Below are 26,355 nucleotides of genomic sequence, written 5' to 3' on the forward strand. Positions count from 1 at the left end.
ATTGGTAATAATTCACATTAATTTTAGCCAAGCTGAGCCTGTTTGACTGTGATGGCAATTGCTGAGTAATTACCTGAGAAGTTAATTCCTTCTCCACATATTAACCTATGAGCTTTTTTCATGGTATTTTCTCCCCTTGCTCTTCTGGGTAGGGGGAGTAGTAAGAGCAGCTTGGTGGGTGCCTGACAGCCAGTTAAGGTCAACTTATCACTCAATCAGCTTTTCAAAATTAATTTAGAGCCCGATTATGAATTAATATGAATTAATATGAACTTACCAGCCTAACTTTTCTCATCTGTTAATTTTTATCGATTTTTGTTGTGGTTTTTTTCTTTTTGTTTGTTTGTTTTTTGTTTTTAAATGTATAGATTAGAGATTTTATGTCGCAATCTGTACTGAACAATTTGCTTCAAAATGTCACTGAAGCTAAAAGTAAAATTCAACTGAAGATTCACTGCTGAAAATACTTTGTTTCTTCTCAGGAGCAACGCATTCTGACTTTGCTCACAGGGAACACAATGGGCTGACTCCACTATCTCAGGATTAAAATATTTCATTAACAACTGTAACGCAAGCTGATGCTAGAAATGTCCTTTCCTTTCTGTCCTCAAAAAGAAAAAAGAAGGCAAGAGGCAGTCTCTACCTGTAACAGAAGTAATACCATAGGTACTGTTTAAGACCATCATTGGAAGAGTCAAAGACATCTACTGTTTTACGACAAGACTTCCAAGTCAGATTGCTCTGATAGCTCTAAAGGTGATGGATAAAGTAGGCTTACATCTCAGAAGAGGCAATGAAACACAATGTACAACAAGCATTTTGAAAGATGGAGTCAGAACTCAAAAGCATTCATAAAATATAGTTCACATTAACCAAACTGAATTAAATATGTTACAGAAAGAACACAAGCGTTACACTGAACTGTTCTTACCTCATGGTTGTAATCCAATATCCCTTTTAAAATTTTCTTCAGGTTGCTTACCTGTTTGTCAAGAAAAAGAAAATGCAATAAACGCAGACAATAAATCAGAGACAGAATCACAAAAGAAGCAATCACGGAGGAATTATACAAAAGAAGTACAATAGTACAACTATGCAAAGAATTACTCTTTGCACAATAAAATTCTGTTTTAAAATATTCAGATAGAATTAAGGAAATTACTCAGCATTCCCTCATGATCGCACTGCCATCTGATCACAAATCTTTATGAATACCTATAACATATTTAAATATTCAAGAAAATAACAGTCTTAGATGGACTTCAGACTAGATTCCAAAGCATGAATCTTCTTTACATTTATCTTAGTATATCTATTTCTATCTATAAATTGAAAAAAATCCTCTTTCTTTTTTTAAAGTATTCCATGACCTACTTTCTGTAGAGGTAACTCTCTCTTTCCAAACCAAGATCAGCTACTGCTCAATACCATCCTTTATTTAGAACATATGTAAGCCTAATTTATTAACGTTCTCATTAATTATTCCTCCTAGTTGCTTCATTTGTGTTTGTTTCTCCTTTTAGCACAGTTCCTTACAATCAAATGTCCGTCTTACAGTATCAAGGCAAAATTCACATTTCTCAGCCATGCCTTCAGTGTCAAAGATAGCTTCTGTTCCACTTGCAAAACCAATGGCATCAGTTAAATATCTGTTGCTGTACAGAATCTATGCTACACTTCCCCAGTATTGAAGGCTTTCAGCTCTCTTTTTGGCAAAAACCCAGTTAGTTTGAGTACTGGAGGCTGCGAAGAAAGCCATAAATACCGCCAACTGATCTCACAGATGATGTTTAAAAAAAAAAAAGAAAAGAAAAAGAAAAAAAAATTATTGAACGTAATTGCTATAGATTCCAACAATGTTCAAATATATGAGCAAGAAACTTAAGATACTAGAAGCAGTGCATTACTTCCTGTGATGGGAAGTCCACAAACAGGTTCTGAAAAGACTGAGCAGAAATGAGAGGGTGGTTAAAGAACTGAATAATCACATCTCAATTCTTTTCATCTTATCTTAGACATGAGTAGCATAAGAATTAGGATTCACAAACTCCTGTTGCTGACAACAGTACCCACAGTGTTGAACTGTGAGACTGTAACGGAGGGAAAAAAATGAAAACAGAACTATCAAGCCTCAACTGTGTTTAAAGGCTGCAATTATTTCCATATACTTTTTGAGTACATTCTGGAAATATCCAGTAAGGAACTTCAGGCAGTGGACTGAATCCACCTTCCAAAAGATCTGAGAAAACACTACAGAACACAGTTTGGAGGTACAACACTGAAATCTAGGAACAAACTCAACACTTCAGCATTCAACAGACAAGATCAGAAGGCTGAAACAAATGATATTTCCTACAGAAAACACAAGAAAGAAATATGCTACATATGATAACACAAAACATCTAATAGCACTGAAGAAATCACCGCCATATCCCCAGGACTATGAACAATCACAGCCAAAGTCTACAACAGATTTCAGATTCTAAAGAAATACAAATCATTTAATTTTTATTTCAAATCACCGTAACAAATATGGCACTGATTGGAATAAGAATTTTCAAGCTTGATTCATTAAAGTCTTCCAGTTTGTAGTTTACCTGAGTCTGCTGCAGAAAGTGCCACAGAAACCCAAGGGTCATGTTGTAGAATTTAAGTCCAGTTTACCGAAGAGAACATTGGGAGGAACCTTGAACTTGAACATAATCCCAGAAATGAGAAACAAAATGGAATGGCCTAGCCTAGAAAATACTTGCTTTCCCCTTTTCCTACGAGCTTTGTTTGAATTAACTCTTTATTAAGTTTAAGATTTATTTTATCTTCCTCCATATTACTTTCACAGAGCTTAATGCTATGATGCCATAACAAAATATTCATCAAAATCTGTCACGAATACTACTGTACATGACAGTATCTTCAGAAAAAGAAAACAAAATGAAAAAAATATTGTCTTTGAGGCCCCATTTTATTCCACTGTCAATCAGGAGTATCAAGATAACTTGTTTTCAGGAGTTAACTACATCATCTTTGTATCAGGCAGACAATCAGACAATTATAAAGGAGCTTCTTCATAGACTGGCTTGAACTTAACAATGATCTTCAGTTCTGCTAAGAGTGTTTGCTCTTTTGATTCATTTTACTTGTCTACGGTGAATACTTAGATGGTCCTACTACTGCCAGTGGCAGAAAATCACAGCAAACTACCACAAATGCCTTCTGTTTTGAGATTCAACTCAGGCGATCCTTTAACACTTGCCAGGCCATAGCACAAACTCTAACAAGGAAGATTTCAGAGATGGGTGAAAATGAGTAACAGACATAACAGAGAAAAGCAAAGGAAACTGTTAAAGCTTATTAACTCTAGAATTCTAGCAAGGGATGGTTTCCAAGTTTTTATTTTCCTCTTAAGAACAAAGAAGAATAAGTACAACTTAACAAAGACTATTAAATCATGATGGCAGAATACAACAGATACTATTTCCAATACAGATTTTGACTATAAAGTGTTTCACAATCCTTTGGAGATCAGCTCCCACATCAGCTCCCACGCACATGGGATCCCTATTTGGTTCCATCAGCAACCGAACCAATTTCACTAATATCCACTGCTGATTCATGTTGATATTCCTTATGTTAAATGATCACTGATGAGTCAGCCACTTTTGTATAGAATTACATAGTTACTACACACCATACGAGACTTACCCTTTACTCTGCAGTATTAACCTGATGAACTGACTAGAATGAAAGCAGATATAATTTTCCTCAAGGTTACTACAGATAACACATAATGTGACACTGCAAGGCATAGGGTTGTGAAGTGGATAACGGTGGGAATTTTTATTTTTATTTAACTATTTTTATTTATCTCCAACTTGCACACTGATTCCAAATGGAAGGTCTACATGGATAATCTGCCTAGATTTCTCTCCTCAGGAGTATAGCTGACCAATACAAGAAAAGCCTTATGTAATGGACAGTGGAAATGCTCTTAAGCTTATGATTGCTTACAAAGGAGTCAGGGGTTATTTAACCTCCTGTTTACTCTCTAGTATTTTGACAGCTTGTTCCTAATTTTCCATTTATCATTTTTTTACATGTGCATCTGAAATTCTGTTTGTAGTGAAGACTCCATATAAATAAATTTATCCTTGTACGTTTCTGTATCAAGTGTATAAATGGGAACCCCAGTGTTCTGAGATGCTCTTCTACAGCTTCTGTCCTGGATAATTATGCACAGAGAAATATCCACTCACATAGTTTATAATCAACAAACCTTATAACCTCTGTAAGTGTTGCTAGGGTAGACCTACAGTGGCAAGAGAAATCTTAATCATTCAGCTACAGATATTTGACTAAACTCCCTGGTTGCATGTAATTTAAAACAAACAAACAAACAAACAAAAAAACCCATATGCATAGTTTCCACTACATTAGGTTTCTGCCTTAAGCTGCATTCTGTCTCTTCTCTGTTATAAGTGGGGCCCAGGGAAAGACTGTGCCATTAGATTCATGGGTTATGCTCCTCCAGCCTCTTTTGCGAGGAAAAAAATTGCAAGAACAGACACGGGGACACCCTTGAGTTAAGGGGAGAGGGAAAATGAATAGAAAGAAAGAACAGAGACAGATCTATCTGCTGCTTATTATCTTCTTCGCAGAAATAAATGCTACCTTGTAAGTATGTCTATAATCCCCAATCCTTCCTTGCAGAAGCACGCTCATATGACAGACATGACAGCACATCCTATCTTTATCAGAAAAAACAAACAAACAAAAACCCCACAACTAAAACACACAACTAAAAACTCAAAAGGCTGCTCATAAAGAAGTGTTCTCTTTCTTACAGAGAAAAGGAAATTATCAGGACAAGTTTTCTGTACGCAGAAAACTAGCTTCCATAACTGTACCAGTTGTCCCAGCTTGTGCTGTGCAATAATTAAGCACAACCATAATTCTACTACTGCAGTCCAAGATAAATCTTGTAGATCAGGTTAGTTGGATTACAGTACCAAATATCCCACACTCAAATTTAACCGATGATTCTATTTTGCAACATTCTATCAAATACAATGCATTCAAACTGCACTCACTGCAGAAAATCTACTGAATCCTTTGAATGTGCTAGTCAGGAATCAAACAAATTCAGCTCACTGCTAGAAATACGGATAAAACTGTATTTTAAACCGATGCTGCAATCTGATTGCTGAAAGCAAAAGTCAGAGAGCATGCACAACAATGTATTTCCTGCTTATTCCAAGGCAGGCATCGCCCACAGGGAATGGTAAGGGGGTGGTTTTCCTACAGTTCAGCCAACATATTCAGTAATTACAAAATAAATAAATAAAAATCAATAACTGACATGTGTATGAAACAGTAACTGGTTAAAATTTCTGTTCTGTTACTGATATTTCTGTACTATTTGACAGTGAACTAGTCTTGGTTCTTCATTCCTGCAAATTTTTTTTTTGCAACAGATTTATTTTCTACACCATTTTGTAGTTTCAGTGAATACTTCTTTGTCTTCAAAATGTTATCCTCTTCAGTATGAGATACCAATGCGTATCAACAGTTTCAACTCTAGCCATACTAAAGCATTCATCTTTTCCTGATATATGTCAGGAAGGAGACGTCTTTGCTCTTTTTCATTTTCTTAAACCACAACATAACAGTGCAATTAGATCAGGAAGGGGTTGTTGTTACACAAAAGAAAAAACAAACTTCAAAAGTACAGTGACATATGCTGTGTCCCAGAAATTTTAACCTTAAATAATGGACAAGGAGCTTCTGTCTGAACACATTAGATAGAGAGATCAGGTCAGCTATAATATGCAGAACGCTAGCTGACTGTTCCCTACTTTACAAGGCCCCAGAGTTCTAACATTTCGTGGAGATGGACATCCAACTGAGAGTTAGAGACCACATCATTTCCTTAATGCCTCTATTCAAAGTGGATAGGAGGGCCTTATGCAGGATGATACAGCCCACCTTATCACTGTTCTAAAACGTACAATGACACAGGCATTTAATTTAAGCCTAATTCTTCTACTAGACTGGCTCCTTTGTGTGCTTCATAATACTGAGAGCATAATATGGTTGACCATTGTACCATGCAGTTTTGGAAGCAGAAAGCAACCATGCTTAGCAGCAAGAATATACTTTGTCTCATTATCCCCACTTGCGAGGTACTGAGTTAACCCAATAAACATTTTTCACATGCTTCTTAAAATATTAAGGAGAATTAAATTAAGGAGGCACACAAAAGTATGCTGCCTACATTTAAAAACTAGTGACAAACCAATAGAAGCTTACAGACTAAAAATGCTCCTGTGAGCAAGGCTATGAATGACTGACACATGAACAGCTGAAGAACTAAACTACTGTTTGCATACACATAAAGAAGAGCAGCTGATGAAGTATGGAAGTACCTTTATGGTTACAAATTGGGAGTTAAAAGAAATATTCAAAATATTTAATATTATTAATGGTTGGGGAAATAGAATATGAAAAGCTATACAAAAAGCTGTAGCATACTCTTGTTTGAATCAAGAAAAATAATCGGTCTTTGTTTCTTATTTACATGGAAATACAAAAAGCAAGAAGGAATATCATCAATGAACTGAAATTTGAGATGATGTTTATCTGGATTTCAGTCACATACTGAAGTCTGACTGAATAATTGCCTGGTCTGTTATATTCACATCTGCTAAGATTTAGGACCTGCTACATTAGTAGATGACTGAGAAAAAATCTTCCTCGAGCTCACCACAAGAGCTACAAAAGCTGCACTATTTTAAATCAACTGATATCCTATTACAGTGCACAGTTCTCAGATCCTTCTCCAAACTTCACACCTAAGATTTTAATATTCCTTAGAAATAACATAAAATTGTGCTAGGGAAAAGTTAAAACTTGTTAGCAGCTGTTCACCTGCGCAGTTCCACACACTACTTTGAAAAGCTAACTTAAATTAATTGCTGTTGCTGTAATAAGTGTAGAACAAATACAGTGTTTTGTTGGGTTTTTTTTTGTTTGTTTGTTTTTTTTTTTTAAGGAACCATGTCTTTCATTCTTACAGTCTACCACTATATCCTCATCAACATTCCCAAATTTTTTTTTTCTGGTAACCCTGTTAGACAAATCATTCTAGAGTGCAGACATGTGTTTACTGTCCAGGCAGAAGGAACCACACTGACAAGCTTACTGACAACATATATGCAGCAATACTCTTCATCCTCTCGTCAGGCAGCACTCGCCTCTGCCTCTCCCCTCTGTTCAGCCCAACATTGATAAGCCTGTAAGCACGAAAGCATTTCACAGCTGCAGCCCTTTCCCAGATGTTCAGAAGGGCTCTTGAGAGGCCAGAAAAACAACAACAGAAGTGTTTACAGCAAACTCCATCAAACAGGAAAAAAATAAATAAATCAGAAAAATCAGGCAAGAAATGGCAACTCAGAAAAGTATGTGTGAGCAAATCCAGCCACAAACAAGATGAATACCTATTGTGTATTAGGCGAAATATGGGGAATATCTATTGGGCTTACGTGGAAGGCCCTTCCCCATTTCTGGAAGGATCGGTGACGTGTAATGCAGTAGGCGTACACGAAGGGCATAGTTGATATAAGTGTGTGTTTGCTTTAATAAATCGCCATTTTCCTGCTCACCACCTTGGTGTTACTTTGGTAATTGGCCTAGCTGCGAACTTCTAGGGAGTTAGGGTCGTAAAGTCATCAGCGGCTGTAAAGTCTTCAAATACCCACACATGAAACTATGCTTTTCAGGTTTTATACCAAAGCACTACAAAGCTTTACCAGTGTAAATTCTGTTCACTGTAAGAGAAAGTACTTGAATACCAAATAATACAAATGACTTAGCAAATAGGCTGTGGTTGAAAAGCACGCTGACTACAAACAATGCACACATGTATCACTTCCTCACACAAACACACATCAGTTCCTCTCCTAAGACTCATTTGCTGTGCAAAGCTGCAAAGTAAAATGAAATAACATTTTGCCATTTCTATTTAAATCAATTGGTTACTAATCTGTTATTTTTTGCACTTGTTTCTCAGAGATTTTTTTTTTTAGTAAAGTTATTTTCACACTTCATAGTAAAAAAACCACAAAACTTTCACTCATATTTCTGTGTTTTTCAAATGTTAATTTAAACATGAAGTTTATTTTAATATTATTTCTTTTAAATTACTGAAACAGACTTAGAAATTCAAAATGTTTTCTTCACTCAAATGTGCAGAGCTACATCAATATAAAAAAGTGAAAAAAAACTATCCTAAATTCAATACATGATGAAGCAACATCTTAAACTAAAAAAAAGCTTTTATTAAAACACAATACTGTATTAAGAACTAAAATACAGATTTGTTGAGAAGCAAAGTAAGTAAAATACCTTTAACCTCCAGTTATCTCCTACTTCAGTTTTGATCCTGTTTAACCAGTTTTCGTCAAAGTACACTGGATCTCTGAAATACAAAAAGTAGAGTATCTGTTAAAAACAGTTTTGAGAAACTAGGAAGATACCTTAGCAATTAGGCTCCTATCTTATGCTGATGTTACCTAAATGCCTGTCTACCTCTGTATTCTATATATGGCCTATACACAACAGCACAAATTACCCCTGCACCCCACGGCACAGCCCTGTTTGTGCACCATGAGTAGGTCATGCTTTGGAAGACGCAGCTGGACTTGGAGTGTGCTTCTTCAGTTCTTCCTGTCTGTAAGTTCTTCCTTTAATTTTCAGTTGGCACTGGAGTAGTGTTTGTTTGCAGTGCTTGAAAGTATGGAAAAATACTTAATTTTTCACATATTACAGATCCCTACTGCTATATTCTGATTGTAAATATACTCTTTCTACATGGAAAGCCTGAAAACGAACAACGTATGCTCTACGCATACTGTGAGAACAGTTAAAAAGCATCTCTAGAGTGAACATCAAGAACACACTTCTCTATTATTTAATTTACCACATACGATCAGTTTTTGCAAAATCTCATCCCACAGTGCCCTTGGCCAATAGTTTTGTGAATGCCTTTGTTAAAAATCAGTCTTTCTACTGTCTGTACTCTTGACAATGCAGTCTAGATACAGACAGAGAAAAGAAGAATGCCAACTGCTTGTAAAGTATATTTTCCAGTATATTTCCATAAACTTCCTTCCTCCTCTACAGGCACTTTGGATTAGCTGTATGTTCAAGACCATTTGTAGGAGCCTCCTGCCCCAGTAAGGAAAGGCTCATGTCTCAAACAAAAAATAAAAAATGAAGCAGTCAAGGAAGACTTTTTTTTTTTTTTTTTTTTTAAATTGAATAAAGCTCTTAAGAGTCAGAGTGGTAGGCAAGATTAGAGTCCCACAGCAACTATTCTAACTTATGGAATTACAGGACTGCATTTCCTGTACTACTAGATTTACAGCTCTGAAGATAAAAAGGTTCTACAACTGAGCCCTTCCCTATTTGTTTTTTTTCTTTTTAGGGGCAAGATGAGACAAAAGCTCAAAAAAAAAGAAAAGGAAAAAGGAAAAAGGAAAAAGGAAAAAGGAAAAAGGAAAAGGGAAAAGGGAAAAGGGAAAAGGGAAAAGGGAAAAGGGAAAAGGGAAAAAGGGAAAGGGAAAAAGGGAAAGGGAAAAAGGGAAAGGGAAAAAGGGAAAGGGAAAAAGGGAAAGGGAAAAAGGGAAAGGGAAAAAGGGAAAGGGAAAAAGGGAAAGGGAAAAAGGGAAAGGGAAAAAGGAAAGGGAAAAAGGAAAGGGAAAAAGGAAAGGGAAAAAGGAAAGGGAAAAAGGAAAGGGAAAAAGGAAAGGGAAAAAAGAAAGGGAAAAAGGAAAGGGAAAAAGGAAAGGGAAAAAGGAAAGGGAAAAAGGAAAGGGAAAAAGGAAAGGGAAAAGGGAAAGGGAAAAGGGAAAGGGAAAAGGGAAAGGGAAAAGGGAAAGGGAAAAGGGAAAGGGAAAAGGGAAAGGGAAAAGGGAAAGGGAAAAGGGAAAGGGAAAAGGGAAAGGGAAAAGGGAAAGGGAAAAGGGAAAGGGAAAAGGGAAAGGGAAAAGGGAAAGGGAAAAGGGAAAGGGAAAAGGGAAAGGGAAAAGGGAAAGGGAAAAGGGAAAGGGAAAAGGGAAAGGGAAAAGGGAAAGGGAAAAGGGAAAGGGAAAAGGAAAAGGGAAAAGGGAAAGGGAAAAGGGAAAGGGAAAAGGAAAAGGGAAAAGGGAAAAGGGAAAAGGGAAAAGGAAAATGGAAAAGGGAAAAGGGAAAAGGGAAAAGGGAAAAGGGAAACGGGAAAAGGGAAAAGGGAAAGGGAAAGGGAAAGGGAAAGGGAAAGGGAAAGGGAAAGGAAAAGGAAAAGGAAAAGGAAAAGGAAAAGGAAAAGGAAAAGGAAAAGGAAAAGGAAAAGGAAAAGGAAAAGGAAAAGGAAAAGGAAAAGGAAAAGGAAAAGGAAAAGGAAAAGGAAAAGGAAAAGGAAAAGGAAAAGGAAAAGGAAAAAGAAAAGGAAAAAGAAAAAGAAAAAGAAAAGGAAAAAGAAAAGGAAAAAGAAAAAGAAAAAGAAAAAGAAAAAGAAAAAAAGAAAAAGAAAAAGAAAAAGAAAAAAAAGGTGAGTCTGGAGATTCGAGCACCATCTCTGCGATCACATATATAGCAGATCTGCAAACTGTATCAGTGATTATATTAGGACACAGTCTTTGAAGACATATCTTGGTCCTGATTCATCACCTCTCCTGTATTCCATTTTCTGCACAATGTCTTCTTCACAGTGTACCAAGGTCTTCAAGCATTTCATCAACATACACCAGTGGAGTGAGATCATAAACAGCAACATTTCTCTACTGACACATTTCAACTACTATTTTTACATTCTGTTACAGACTCTGGTGAAGATCATGACACATTTCCTCTGACATACCATCTGCAAACATATAGCTGGAAGAAAGGAATTAATTACTGGTTAAACCAATGACTCCAAATTGCTCCCATTCAAAAACTGTGCAGTTCTAGCACAGACAACAAAACCCAAAAGTATGAAACAGGAAAAACAATGTCTTGTCCAGAGTTTCATCTGGGTTTGAAGTAGACATTTTCCAAACAGCTTTTGAATGGCCTTTCTGCCCTCAGAGGTGAGTAAGTCTAAGCACAAAATTAATTCAGTACATACTGGATAAAGCAGAGATGAGAAAAGTTCACATTTTATGTTTAATAAATGTATCTCTTTATAAAAGGTCTGTATTTGCTCAACTTTCCAATTACAACAAGATCATTTGGAAAAAAAAAAAAAAAAAAAAAAACAACCACCAAAAAACACCTTGAACTGCTTCAATTGGAGCTCTGATGTTCAAAAAGGTTGCTAGTGTATTTTGGATGGATACTCTGCTAATCACAAGCAGGCTGTGCTCAGAGACCCACAGCTAGCAAACGCTTACCAGCTCAATAAGAAAGCAGGTATCTGTGCCTCACCAGCAAAATATAACAACAACAACAAAAAAGAAATACAAATAAATAAAACCACTGGGTCCTTCTTAAGGACTTAACCATTTTATTAATTATAGTTGGTCACAAAGTTCAGCTGCTTCCAGACCACAGTGTCATGAATATACCAAATTCTTGATTTACCATTTTAACTGTAAATAATTATTCTTACTCTACTACTATACTGCTCTGGCAGGGTGATGCTACATACTCCATCTTCAACAATAACGACATAACAGAAGAATCACAATATTTCATGATCACCTACAGCTCTGGATGTCTTTACATCAATAGTAAATTTAAAAATGTTGTCGGTTACTACTGCAATTAAAGTAACACATGCAAATGTGCTCACTTTATTGATGAAGTTTTGTGCTGCCTACACCCTTATATCATAAGACAAAAAAGATCCCTGGGAATTACATCTAGTGTAAGCATGGTTGTCATTTTCCCCAGATCTCTTTGTTTTTTAATTTTATTGTATACAATTCTCATGGAGAACTAAGGGCTCATGGAGAACTCAAGGTCAAGAACCTAGTAAGCAATCCACTCTAAATCACAACAGCAGTACGAACAGTGTCACCAATTCCCTTCAGGAGCATTTCAATCCATGTCACAAGACAATCAGCAGCATACTTCAAAAATCTTTTGCCAGGTTGGCATCAACAATCAAGCAAATTTATAATGATCACCTCCTTTCTTCATATTTAAATCACCTCAGAATCATTCCAAGTGTGTTGTTATTTAGTTCTGCCCTACTAAGGTTCAGAATCAACATTAACAGCAGCACTTTTTCCTCCATATTGAGCCAACAGAATTAAAAACCTGTAACCAAAAGTTTTCCATTAGAATTTCTAGAAATGCTTTTTTATAAAAGGGTTTCCAGACACTCTTCCCAAAGCTTTGCTAGTTCATTCACCACTTTTGATGAAAACAAGCCTCCCTCTGCTGAAACTTTGGTAATCACAAGTCAATCACAACCAGAGCTCTTGAACTCCCTTTGTCCACATCATAAGGAAAGGTGCTGTCATTTCTTACAGCAATGTTTGGAAAAACATTACCTAAGCAAATACATATATTTATAGCAGAGAACTGAGCAGCCAACGTAAGAAAATGTACCAGTTCTATCTGAAGATATACTCCACTAAACAAGAAGCCAGAAAACACAACGGAGTACCACTGTTACTTTGAGGTTATTTGTATCCAGTATTTTGAATGGAGGAGGTTCTTAAATCTATACCCAAAGTTGGGGATTCTACTGCTCTAGATAACTTGCCAAGTTTATAAAAGCACTTATGTATCAGTTGATTGCTCTCAATAGAACTGCAAGTAACTGGGACTTTTCTTTAGAGTACAAGATACTTCCGCTGTTGTCAACAGTGTTATCACTTTATGTGATGCCACTTATCCAACTTATTTTGTATGCAAATTTCCCTTTCTTTAAGCAACCATTTCTCCAAATCATAGATGCCAAGAGACAGAAATATTCTTTGAAGGAAAACCAGCCCACTGCACATAACACCTGATTATTACTCATTTTAACAGCGGTGTGGCAAGCTGCTTTGAGATATATCTGTTTACTAAAAAGATCCCTCTAGAAGGAACACATGAAAGCATGGCTTTTGTATTTTGCAGGTGTCAAAACATACACAGTACACTGCAATGCGCAATATCACAAATGAATAATTCAGTAAGAGGGGTGCAACACACAGGCTACAAACAAAATATTAAAAGAAGAGGAACACTGAACAGTTTCCAGAATGGGATAAAAGGAAAACTTTGCTTTTCTGGGAATATCAACGGACAGTAGGAAAGAGATGAATTCTTCTCCATTAGCTCTGGAGAACTCCTTTCAATCACACTCTAACCTGAAATTCAAAAATAAAGGTTTTATGATAATACAGAGAAGGTGTCTTTCACTATTTTCACCAAGACCTGTTTATTAACATCAGAATCTGTAAGTAAAACACTCATGCTTGCTTACATAAATCACAGTTCTGTCATATGATATTGCACAGTTCGTTTCTGAATGGCTTCTGAAGGTATAATTCCTTCTATAAAGAAAATTCTGCTATATGAACTGATATTTCTGCAGAACGGCCTCTTACTCACACTTACAAGCACAGGCGAATACCTCGAGGGTAAAAATATATAAAATAATTTTTTTAAGACAAATTATTTATAGGAAAAGTATTAAAATTTGTTAAAATTCCTTATGCGTTATTGGAGAACTCTAAATAAGGGGTAGTCATGCCAAGGATACACAAATTTCAAGGAACATGCTTTTTAAGAACAGTAGTCTACTGCTCTTAATGGATTAAGAAAGACGGAGTTTAAGAGGGTTTGTGCCTTCTTATCTAGATAATAAATTTGTCTTTTTGCAATTAACTTGATGAGGGATTTTCATATTGAAGGCTAAGTTTTCAAGTTTTCACTGAAAATGGAATCTGTTTCTTATGACATGGCCCAGTTCGCTCCTATTTAACTTCAATGCCAGATTTCTCCAAATGATCTTTATCAACCATCTGTCTTGCTCATACACACTTCTACACCTGAAAAAAATTTCTTCTGTGTACTTACTGTGACAGCAAGGTAACCAGTACTGGTAAAGAAGGGTAGGCTAGAAAAGCTTGTTTTACACCTGCTTTGTATGTTTAAACATGACTCTGAACTAAGTACTTTTCCTCTTACATCTGTTTGATTATGACTTCATTAAGATTAGCAACATTTCACCACTAGTGCCAAGTTTGAAGAAGTTTTGTTTCTGTAAAAGTAGGCAGTTGTGGATATAGGTTGGCTACACTTCAGATGACTACCTGCAGTCCCCATCTTCGATTAGTCTGAATTAATGCATTTCAACCTATTTGACCTTAGAGTTCAAAGAGACAAAGCCATTACCTAGTGCAACACCTATTATTCCCCCATTTATTCTCAAGAATTTATTACCTCTGGAAACAATGAAACCAACAGCTTCAATTCATCACTGGATTTTATCACTCGAAACTAATTCTACCATTCCCAGTAACTTGGGACCTTAGTTATAACCCTATTCACTCTTCAGTGAGATTACGGTTGAATAAATGCCTTCACAGCTTCCTAAAATAAAGGCCAAAAAAGAAGTTTTAAGATAGTTATTTGAAAGCTATGGAGAAGAAGTATATTTGTCACGTCCCAGGTTAAAGTACTGTCTAAATGAAGGATTAGTCATGCCTTTACAGAATACCAGCCAAGTCTGAATCAAAATACATATCCATCAGACACATTCATAAATAATAAATCTGTATGCATGTAAATAATTAAATAATTTCTTACATTTTTTGAAGAACCTGGGCCATCACAACCCCACTCGTTAGATCTTCCACAGTGTGGCATGGTGCCTCAACATTAAATGTTTGGATCTGGGAGAGAATGAAAAAGGTTATGTACTTTCAGTTCAATGTCAATCAATTTTTAAACATTAAAAAAAAAAAAAAAAAAGAAGCTACCTACTAGCAAATGGAACAGAGTAAAACCAACACACTTCTTTCAGGCGCTAAGAAGAAAGAAGCTTAAATTTAATTGCAAAATAAGATATTAACCACAATTATAGGTTAGTATCTTGATTTTTGGAAGTACAAACACTGTAAGTTTAACTACAAATGATGACAGCACATTTGCCAAAAAATAATTTTTTCCACCACATTTTATTTGGCATTTCTCTCTCTTAAATACTTCCGGAGCACCTAGTCAAGTATGTTCAGGTACATCCTCCCACCCCCAGTGAACATATAAAAGAAATTCTGGTATTAGAAGTTAACACTAAATAACCAAAACTCTTATAAGTTTCCCAAAATCCTAAGACTTAACTGTTCCCTAATATTAGACATAGGAGCAAAGCATAACGCTGCTAAACCCTAGCAGATCCATATAGTATCAGTGTTCTAGTTATTTTGGTCTGCTTAGTTAACAAAGTGACAGGCATCAATTGCAAGTCCATAGTGTGACAAACTCTGGCCTTCAGATGGAAACTAACATATATAACTGCTGTTATTCAGAACTGCAGAAGAGGAATAGCAAGATCCACATGACAGAGCAATTTGATGACAGAACTACTACACCTAAGAAATGAGCTAGGTCACAATTTTCCCTCTATAGACTGTGCTCTGAAAACACCAACACAAACCTAATTTTCTGAGGATGCCAGGTAACATCTTAGAAGAATTATGTAGGAGTAAGAATCTCTTTTTAAAAAATACAACAACAAAACACAAGTCAATATATACAATTTCTGTATGGTTCTGTTCTAATCCGTTTTCATGCTTACAACCTTCAGGCTATTCTGCAACCCTCCCCCCACCACCACAGGAGCAAAGCACAAAAACACAAGGGAGAGCTCTTCATTTCTCTTTTGATGTGGAAAAGAGCCTTCTGCATCAGCAATGTCTTTTCAACTGGTCTAAGGTACCCAATCATTCAAAATAAAATAAACATTGGTTTTAAGGAATGTAGATGAGTTTTCCTAAAATATTTTTGATTACATGACATTTAGAGAATATCTGCCCACTTCTCTCTGCTGTTATTCTCCTTTCACGGAAGACTAGGCTTCATAGTATGAAACATTACTTGTACGCAGTAGAGATAAGAAAGCCTACAGGACAGCTTGCAACTTCAGGCTACATAAATATCAGATAACATCAACTGTTGTTTTTTTTGTGAACATAATGTACAATTCTCCTGCTTTACTGAAATCTGAAATACTAATGTTAATGTAAGCCATTTCCCAGTAAACATCCTCTAGGTGCGTATCTTACAGTTCAAGGCAATTCACATAACAAAAAATCATGTAGGTTCTTTCTTCCATGGAAAAGACACTCATATCAATGTCCAAATTCTCAGTTACTTGGTAAAGTCAAATAAGCACTCTAGCAATATCACCATTTAAAATTTCAAGAGCAAGCATCTCAAGTGAATGTTCCTTTCTTCCATTTACCCAGGAAGAAACAAAACCTAGTGCTTGATTTGTTAAGGCAATAATGGCGCTCTTGAAAAGACAAAAAAAGATGAGCTCTCTGAGTCCATCCACCGAGCAAACCAAACAGCCATCCATAAAAAGTCGTGAATGATGCATACAGTCCAAGAACAAAAAAAACGACTGTGTGGCATGCAAAACAGACAAAACTGATTTATATGCCCTAAATAAAATAGATAAATAGATTTTCTTACAGCTTCAATTGAAATACTACCAAAAAATTCCTCTCTTACCATAGAATCTGGGTACCGTAACAGATGAACTAGACACTCAACTAAACAAACAACAAAAACACACACAGCAGAAAAAAAGAAAAAAAGAAAAAAAGAAAAAAAAAATGGAAAAAAAACACATAACAGGATATAAAATAAATTGCTATGTTGCCAGAAACTTCCATTTACCTAGAATCTCTGAATTATGGTAATACTATCAAAGGAATATCAAGCAATTCTGTGACAATTCAGCAACACTTCAGACAGAAAACAATGATTTCTCTCTCATGAAAGAGTTTGCAATGACATTGAAGATGCTTATGCTTAAACTTCAAATATAACAACATTAAAATTTTCAAGTACAAACATGAAAACTTTCAAATTTTGCATACTACCCCTTTAAATTATCAAAGCTTTAATTGCTGTCTGTTGCACAACAGCCAAACCAAAAAAAAATCACCCAAGAGCTTTACTCTGTTGTTTTCAAGTACAGTCAAAGCAAAATGATATTTCCAAATGCACAATACTGACAATTAAGGTCATTACCCATACTGCAAAGTAATCTAAAGTCTTGAAATTCATTTTGCATATGGATATATGAAACACCTCCTTGACTAAGTAAAAGTGAAATTAACAGACACTACTATGTCAAGGCAGGGAGGGAGTTTGCTTACTGTTTTCCAATGACAGAAAAACAAGGTACAAGCTCTGCTGTTTTCTGATTTTATCATAATACTTATAAACAAAAAAAGGTCAAAACTGCCAGTAAAGGCCAGAATACGGCAAGTTACCCATCTGAACTACTTATTCCACACTCACACGTGCAAGACCACCACTGAAGACAGCTGTGCTTTTTATTAGATGAGACAGATCAGAGAAAAATTACCATTAGTTGCACAGCTTGCTCCTTGGCATACATACCTTTGTAAGAAATACTATGCGTTTTTTTCCTTTCCTTTGCAAGCAAAGACACTTCAACTGAGATGTTTTTAACAGCTTTTATTCAGCTCATAAAAAAAGAAAAAAAAAGAGAAAAAAAAAAGTACAGTATCTTCTTTATATCCTTCAGGCACAGGAAAATAAAAAAATTATGTCAAGCTTAAACTGTGAGTTTGTTCTCGGATCATTCCACAAAAAGCCAGCCCACTCTAAGAGAAAGCAGAATTCATTTTCCAGAAAGGAGAAGAATGGTGAGAATGTGGCAATACTAAAGCACAGTCCAACTGTAGAGACAGAACAGGTTTTTTTGGTTTGGTTTTCTTTTTTTTTTTTTTCCTCTGAAAATGCTGAAATGCTTTTCAGCAAGACTTGCCCTCATATGCTGCCCTTCCTGTGCACTGCAATCTCCTGCCCCAAAGACTTCTCCTTCATCCTGCTGGAACTGTTCCTGCTTCTTGAGTCTGCAATACCACAGTTCCCCAAAGTTTTAAATTCTTTCTCTGTTATGATCCCTTTTTCTGCTTCTTGGACCTCTATATGGAACCTTGACAATAAGATGGATGCACTAATTGACGAGGCAGGCTGAGGAAATAGGGAAAAAAAACAAACAAAAGATCAGCCACTGCCCCACTACACCTTCCTACTTTCCATCAATTTCCACGTAAGAACGCAAAAAGGTATTGTTAATTTATTTGTCCAAGCACTAATTCAGAGCACTGGTATACAAGGCCATAAACATAAGCAGTCAATTTTTACACAGAACTTTAAAAAAAAAAAAAAAAAAAAAAGTATTGCAAGTGATTGTTTCAATGCAAAGGGGCTCTATTACTGGGAAATGAATCGCTGCAAGAACTCAGGTCCATGGCAAATCTGAACTACAGTTCTAAATTACATCATGTGACTAACCGGGATTTGTCAGATACTGGGGAAAAAAGGAAGCTACGAATTTCATGGAAAAATATTCATGATATGAAGGTGAGAACTGGACAAACTCAGTGCCCAAAATACACTAACTCAAGTTCAGGATGTGGTTGTGGTGGAGTATCTAGCACACCAGGAAGCTGGAGGAAGAAAGGCACAAAAAATAAAGGACAAAAAACAAAACAAAACAAACCCTCCAAAATTCCTCCCTTCTTAACACCAAGAATGAAAGCTCTGTTTTTTGTATAGTGATTATATCCACAGCTTGCTTTTTTACTGATGGAACAATTGCATAATAATAACTATTTATTATCTTCTCTATAATATCTAAAATCTCTTCAGAGGATTTAGGTAATAAATATACTAAGTTAATTTACACATAAAGGCAACAAGAGGTAATGATCAGTTTCCAGACAGATACTGTCAAGGGTAGAGTACCTTCCAACACTTCCTGATGCTTTAGAATTATTTGTCCATTAACTATACTTTTGCAACTGGCTATGCAGGATGACAACTCGCTGTTCTGTAGAGCCCACATCAGCAAAATCACCACAAATGAAACAAAGCACACACGGCTGAGATGAAAAAGGCAGCTAAAACATGCAAAAGAAAGGAAGGAACCAGCCTCAGTGGCATGCATGCAAATTGCAACAGGCCGCTCGCAATTATACTTGAAAGAGTAGAACCTTCAGTAAGGTTTCATCACTTTCTTCACCCATTTTTCTCTACCTGGCTGGCAGCGCTGCTATCTTCTCCTTGGATAACCATGCCGTAAGTTATTTCACATTCATTCCAAGACTTCAGTAGGCCATATACAGCAAACAAACAGGATTCAGGCACTCAGACAACCAGCAGTTTCCTTCACGAATTCAGATTTAGGAATATTTTTATTTGGTTGGAGACTCTCTTCATTAAAATCTCAAGCAACTTTTTTAGGTGCTGCAACGACTGAATAAGGAAATGACAAGGCCTTTACATTACTGGCTGTGGTGTTTCACACCAATTGCAAGCTCAGCCCCACCACACTGCTCTAACTTCTCAAAAGAGCCGGGGGAAACAACACAATGAAGAACAGATAAACAGGTTGAAATAAAAGCCAGGAAGACACCATTTACCATTACAGGCCAAACTTTCAGTGTAAGGAAGTTGATATAACTTATTGTCAATTAATAATAGAGCAGAGCTGTGGGAACAAAAATCAAATTAAAACCACCCTCCCCAAAACCATCCCCTTCTACCTGCTCCCCCAGGCAGCACACAGGAACATTCAGTGGGCACTGTGCTCAGTCCATAGAGCTCCCTCCATCTGTGTCACTCTTGCCCTGTCCCTCTGTGCTCCAACATGGCTCCATACCACAGGGCACCTCCTCCCTTTGAGCAGCAGTGGGTCCCCAGGCCATTCCACCCCTCCACAGGCCGCTCCCCAAGGACATATGATTAAGACAATGAACAGATAAATGTGCTGATGAAAAAACAATACTACAGAGCATTTGTGATAAACCTAATGTTCAACATGTAAAATGAAGGCCCAATGTAGTTAAGCCTAAACCAACAGTTTTTTTGAGTTTTCACCGACCTAATCATTCTTTATTTAAAAGTAATGCTTACCACTGATGCTTTATATTATGTTCTCAAAATACAAGCTATCAGTCAGTGCAAAACTGCTAGAGCATGACTTTAACACATTCTAATTTATAGGATACATGCAGTCCATTAAGAACCAAACAACTCCTAGGTCTAAAAACAGCTTCTCATGGAAAAGAAAACAGATAGCACAGCTTATAGGAGAACAATTTCCTCCACTGAGCAGAGTGTAAAAATTTACACAGTATCTTGAGTTGATCAACTAACACCATTTCAGCAGTGTAACACTAACCACCAAGCACAGGAAGTGTGTCAGTTTCAGTACTCAACTTACAGAAGCCAATATGGCAGTATGAATATGGGGTGCATTTTCACTAGAGGAGGAAAACAGGACTGTTCTCTGAAGGTAGATGTCAACTACAAGAAGTCAAACAGGGCTCAGTGAACAAAAGAGATTGCTAGACAACTTGAAACCAGAATAGCACCAGGCAAACATGCCCAAATGGATCCCTGTTTCAGTAAAGTACGGGAAAGCAAAGTTTGTTAGTTTCTTGAATAGCACTCTGAACAAGCCTAGCATTCTACTAGTCCAAGTTTAAATGTAATTCTACCATTACTATAAATATATAAATAAAAATGGATGAACACAGCTGACAGCCCTCTGCTTTGGAAAATACAGAGAGAGAGGAAAAAAAAAAAAAAATAGTTAAAATCTACAACTCCACCCTCTTGCAACTATAATTTAGATGAAAAATGCTGTCTCTGTTGATGGGTGGAATAAAGAATTCTCCTCCAAAGCCACCAGAGATGAAGCCAGCAACACCAAGCTGGACTGAAATGTCATCCGCACAAATCTTCTGATCAGTGTAGAAACTGTCTTCACAAGAATACAAGAGACCAAGAGACTTATTACCTAAAAAATGGGATTCAGAAGGAGATTGCAGTAAGTTTTTATCAATCTAAAATTTCAGCTTTAACAGATTCTACAACGGGTAACACAGATGTAGTACACCACTAAATTTAGCCTATCATGCAGTTCAAGCCTCCTCCACTTCTAGGACTTCTATTCCAGTAAACATTTTTCTGGGCTTCACCTATGCAGAACATGCCTTGTCAGAAGATGACAAGTCTCATGATTCCTTAAGAAAGGAAAAAGACATGATGGAACAGGCTGCCATCTTTTAGTACTGTCTGTACATTAAGATGAGCTAAACCACAGTGTAGAGGTCCTGTTTGGTTTTGTTTTCCTCCCGGTCACTGAAGTGGCACTAGAATTGACAAAACATCCATAATCTCTCCTGCAGTTACACAGAATCACAGAATGACCCAGGATGGAAGAGACCTCAAGGATCATGAAGTTCCAAGCCCCCTGCCTGGCAGGGCCCCATCCAGCCTGGCCTTGAACACCTCCAGGGATGGGGCATCCACAACCTCCCTCCCTGGGCAGCCTGTTCCAGGACCTCACCACTCTCCTAGTAAAGAACTTCTCCCTAACATCCAATCTAAATCTTCCCTCTTTCAACTTAAAACCATTTCCCCTTGTCCTACTATTATCGGCTCTTGCAAAGAGTTTACTCCCCTCCTGATTATAGGTTCCCTTTAGGTACTGAAAGGCTGCAATGAGGTCACCCCGCAGCCTTCTTTTCTCCAGGCTGAACAAGCCCAGCTCCCTCAGCCTGTCTTCACAGGGGAGGTGCTCCAGCCTCCTGATCATCTTCGTGGCCCTCCTCTGGACCTCTCCAACAGCTCTATGTCTTTCTTGTACTGAGTTAAACACAAACATACTTCTACTTATTTTACCCTGAAATTAAACTATGGATACCTTGCTGCCATGGCAACCAAGGCCATGCAAAGGATTGTCTTATCAAACTTCAGAATAGAAGGAAGGCCCACTTAACATTTTGCAGCTCTGGAATCAACAAAATACCCTCATCTCCCAGATCTTCTAGTGCCCATCGCAAATGCTACAGATGTGTGTTTGGCTTCTAGTTTAGGTACCTAACATAGCTATCCTAAGGGATGTAGCTCAAAACAGACAAGACTTTCACTGACAAAAGAAAGCAGTGCAAAGAAGCTTGTAGCTAATGGTATGAAAGAGCCAAAGAGCCCTACCATTTCCAGGGCCTTACAAGCCCATTTATAATGCACTTCCTTGTGCAGTACTTGTTCCACTACACACAGCACTCCAAAACTCCTGCACACCCCTGTGAAAAAGCCACAACCCTTTATGGCTCAAGGTAGCTCACTCAAACAGCCCCAGCCATGCTTTCACCTAGATACTTTTGCCTGCCACAAACAAGAGTGCTGGGGGCTAGACCACCCCCTCTGACATTACAGAACTTTTCCTTCCATCAAAGGCTTCTCTTCCTTTCCACGTTTCCTCTTGTTCATTGGCCTGAATGAGAAGCACTGGTAAGTGACATGAATGATACTATGACACCAGGCAAAGGCAGTCGGCAAGCCACTATCAGTAGTCTGGGGAAGGTGGTATCCCCTAATCCCCTTCCCTGGGTGGCAGGACATACCAGGCTGTGAGCAACACAGGCTACAGAAAGTACACCAACTTCTCTGCACTTCCAGCAACACATTCCTGTCTTATGCTAGCGTTAGTGGTCAACAAACTTTTTTTTAATTTAATTTTTAATTAAAGACTTGGACTTGAAAATTGAACTGATTAAGCAACACCGAACTTTGGAGCTGGAGAAAGCCAAAGTTAGTTAATTCTTTGAAGTAGAAGAAAAACCTCAGTTAGTAAAGTCTTTCTGAACTGTGATAATACCGAGCCCTTAGCTCACCTAAAAGAGTAGACAGCAGCAGAAGAAACAGTCTCTCGTGTCCTTTTTCTTTCCAACCTCTCCCACCCCCCCCTACTGATTAAAAGTGCATGCTCTACTGATGCCAAATGCGCTGCAACAAAGACTTGCCAGCCCAGGAAGAACAGAGCATCAGAACATCTGATATCCAGTTCAAAAAAATCAAACAGTAATGACAAATGAGCCAAATATGCAATTCAGATATTTTTCAATTGACCAATTAACTATCTCAAAAAGATGGAAACGGGTTCATCTCCTCACCTCCCACTTCAAGATGAGCAAACTAACAGTTGTTTCCTCATTTCCCTAGTACTGTTTAAGGTTCATGGTTCTCAGCAGATAAACATGGTTCTTCTCCTGGCAGCATCTCATAATTCACATGGAAAAGTGAATGGGCAGAACTGAGACAGAGCACATACTGAATCACATTGCAATGTCTTTTTTTCTTCAGAGATCACTACCCAGCAGCTCTTCAGAAAGGAGCGAAAAAGGAAAAGGAAAAGGAAAAGGAAAAGGAAAAGGAAAAGGAAAAGGAAAAGGAAAAGGAAAAGGAAAAGGAAAAGGAAAAGGAAAAGGAAAAGGAAAAGGAAAAGGAAAAGGAAAAGGAAAAGGAAAAGAAAAAGAAAAAGAAAAAGAAAAAGAAAAAGAAAAAGAAAAAGAAAAAGAAAAAGAAAAAGAAAAAGAAAAAGAAAAAGAAAAAGAAAAAGAAAAAGAAAAAGAGAAAGAAAAAGAAAAAGAAAAAGAGAAAGAAAAAGAGAAAGAAAAAGAGAAAGAAAAAAAGAAAGAAAAAAAGAAAGAAAAAAAAGAAAGAAAAAAAAGAAAGAAAAAAGAAAGGAAAAAAGAAAGAAAAAAGAAAAAAAGAAAGAAAAAAAGAAAGAAAAAAGAAAAAAAAAGAAAGAAAAAAAGAAAGAAAAAAAAAAGAAAAAAAAAAAGAAAGAAAAAAAGAAAGAAAAAAAGGGCATAAACTTGGGACAAGGTCATGACAAACTAAAATCTAACAAAGAGTAAAAAAGCAAACTTGAAGAATATTGTCCAGAACTAACAAATCCTGTTTTCATCCTTTTCCCAGTCTTGACATATTTGAGATACACATGAAGGGGAAAGATGAGGAATACATACAAGATGTGCCTTATTATCTTTAGTTACTATTTGTATATTGTCATTCTTCTATCACTTGTTTACAGTCTTTAAGAGAAGTTCTGCCTCTGTCTTATCCCCCAACAACAGGTAAAAAATCCCTATTGTCAAATAATGGTATGAGATACCCCAGCTCCTCCAAACACAGTGAATGAAATGCTCATAATATCAGCCTTTCAGATAACAGTGCCTAAAAGAGTGGAACAGCAAACTCTGTCATCCTACTTAGAGGCCACTAAAAATAATAAAGGCACTTAATCTACTGGTCTCTTGCAGCAGATGCAGGCACTGTGCCATATACCTTCACCTACGTTCCACAAATGCTGGCAAACTCAGTGTTTTCTTCTCTCTGAACACTAACATATTCCAATTACTTTCTTCACCTGCTGTCATCACCAGCACAATCAGCCACTACGGAAATCTGATGATTTTTCTTCAACAGGTAAGAATTGCTGATGTAATAGTATCATCACAGGGAAATGAAACCCTAGAACTTTTTGGTCAGTGATTAAGGATTGAAAGAATTCACACAGGCTTAACTAGTTTCCTACAATCTTTGTAGCCACAAGAAATCAGATGAGTTCTTAAAAGCATAAATAAGCAAGGATCGAGAACAGCATATTTCAAAAAGGAGACATAATTGAACAGGAATGGAAAACACATTTTCACTAGCAAATTCTGGTAGCACTGGTCCTCTTTGTAAAAAGGGCCCAAACAACATTTACAAGCAGCCTTCTTGAAGAGTAAAAATCTCTAATTCAGGACTTGCAGACGCTTCCAGCTGGAGATAAGGCACTGCACAGAAGACAGATACACAGTACTGAGAAGACTGTCCAGACAAAACAGGGAAAGATCAGAGAACAGACACCATGTAAATGGCCAGATGTATTTTTAAGTGTGAGAAAGCCAAACCAATGGTCCCGTACAGCATTTACAAAATTCAAGCATCATAATGCTTTAACATATTTACCAGGAACACTATGCTTGGCCCTGAGGGTTGGAAGAGAAAGCAAAAGCAGGCAAGACAGAAAGCTGGCAACTTGGTGAAGGCAGCATATGGCAAAATAAGTTACCTAAGAACATGAAAGAAAGAAAATTCACAGCAATGACCTCCTCGAAGAATGGTGCTGTGGTGCTGTTTGTACACCAATGCTAAGCGGCCTTTCCAATATCAGACCTTATTCCTATGTTAAAAAGGAAAATTTATCAAATTACATGCCAGAAAGCCCGTAGACACCACAATGATTTCAGACACTGGCGCATCACAGTGCAACCGCCACACACTCATTTGACAGCTCTCCATGTTTCAAGACATGACTCAGTGATGCATCTGAGTGAAAAGGATTCCTAGCACTGAACACAAAGCAAAACAATCCAGATAGTCATCTGTGAACTAGTCACAAGTTTTAAAGAGGGAAAAAAAAAAAAATAATGTTGTGAATCTGCATTAAGATATGCTGAAACAATCTTAAACTCACTTTAGGCTTACTACGCTGCCATGTTTTTCTAAACATCACTGGCTGCACTACTGCCTGGATAACTATACCACAGAGCCTAGAATAGTCTCGGGAGAGGCTTCTGGGAGATTTTTGGTCGGGTAACAGTTCTGCAATTACAGCAGCCTGCAAACACCACTCAAGCATAAATATCAGCTTTGAGATGTCAGTAGTGGGGCTCCTGTCCTTCACTCATCTTCGCCTGAGGTACTACTGCCCTAGCTGCCTCATCATGGTCATCTGCTGAAATGGAAGGAAGCAAAAGCCCTCTCAGCTTAACGTCCTGCACAAAAATTATCCAGGAACCCATGCCACAAAGCTCGTGGAGAGGTAAAAGGCAGTGGGGTGAAATAGTAAAGAACAAAGCACACTCACAGGTAAGCAGTTTGTTCTAGCTTAAAGATACCAGAAAAGGAACATCAGCCGTGCATGGGGGAAGACTTGAGGGACACTCTCAGTTATTAAAATCATGAGTTGGCAGAGGGAGGAGCAGTTTCAACTCACCTGTGCCTAAGCCACCGAACAGTCAGTGTTGGCTGAACAGGTTCTTAGACCTGTGGAAAGCCTTATCTGCTCTACTTAAAAAACAGACCAACCAGTTCAAGTACCTCTGCACAAATGCAATGTGAAGCAAGCAATCCGGGAGGTTAAACCAGTTCTTAACAACAGCCACCTTCTCTGGCACAATGGAGGAGAGTGGCCACCTGAGGTATGCATAAACTGTAATTAAAACAACTCTGTTTTCCCTTCTAAATGAGCAGTTTCCTGAGAATCATTATGGGACCTGGGAG

General features: G+C 37.3%; 1 protein-coding gene across 1 annotated transcript in view; it reads right to left on the reverse strand.

Annotated features, from left to right (window-relative positions):
* The window catches only part of LOC140264656 (protein Hook homolog 3-like), a 71,908-nt gene that overhangs the window by 42,310 nt on the left and 3,243 nt on the right, over positions 1-26,355 (reverse strand). The window contains 3 exon segments of the mRNA XM_072360565.1: positions 932-982; positions 8,401-8,473; positions 14,767-14,852. Coding sequence (XP_072216666.1) covers positions 932-982; positions 8,401-8,473; positions 14,767-14,852 — 210 coding nt within the window.

Source organism: Excalfactoria chinensis, chromosome Z (assembly GCF_039878825.1).
Source record: "Excalfactoria chinensis isolate bCotChi1 chromosome Z, bCotChi1.hap2, whole genome shotgun sequence".
NCBI classification, from domain to species: domain Eukaryota; kingdom Metazoa; phylum Chordata; class Aves; order Galliformes; family Phasianidae; genus Excalfactoria; species Excalfactoria chinensis.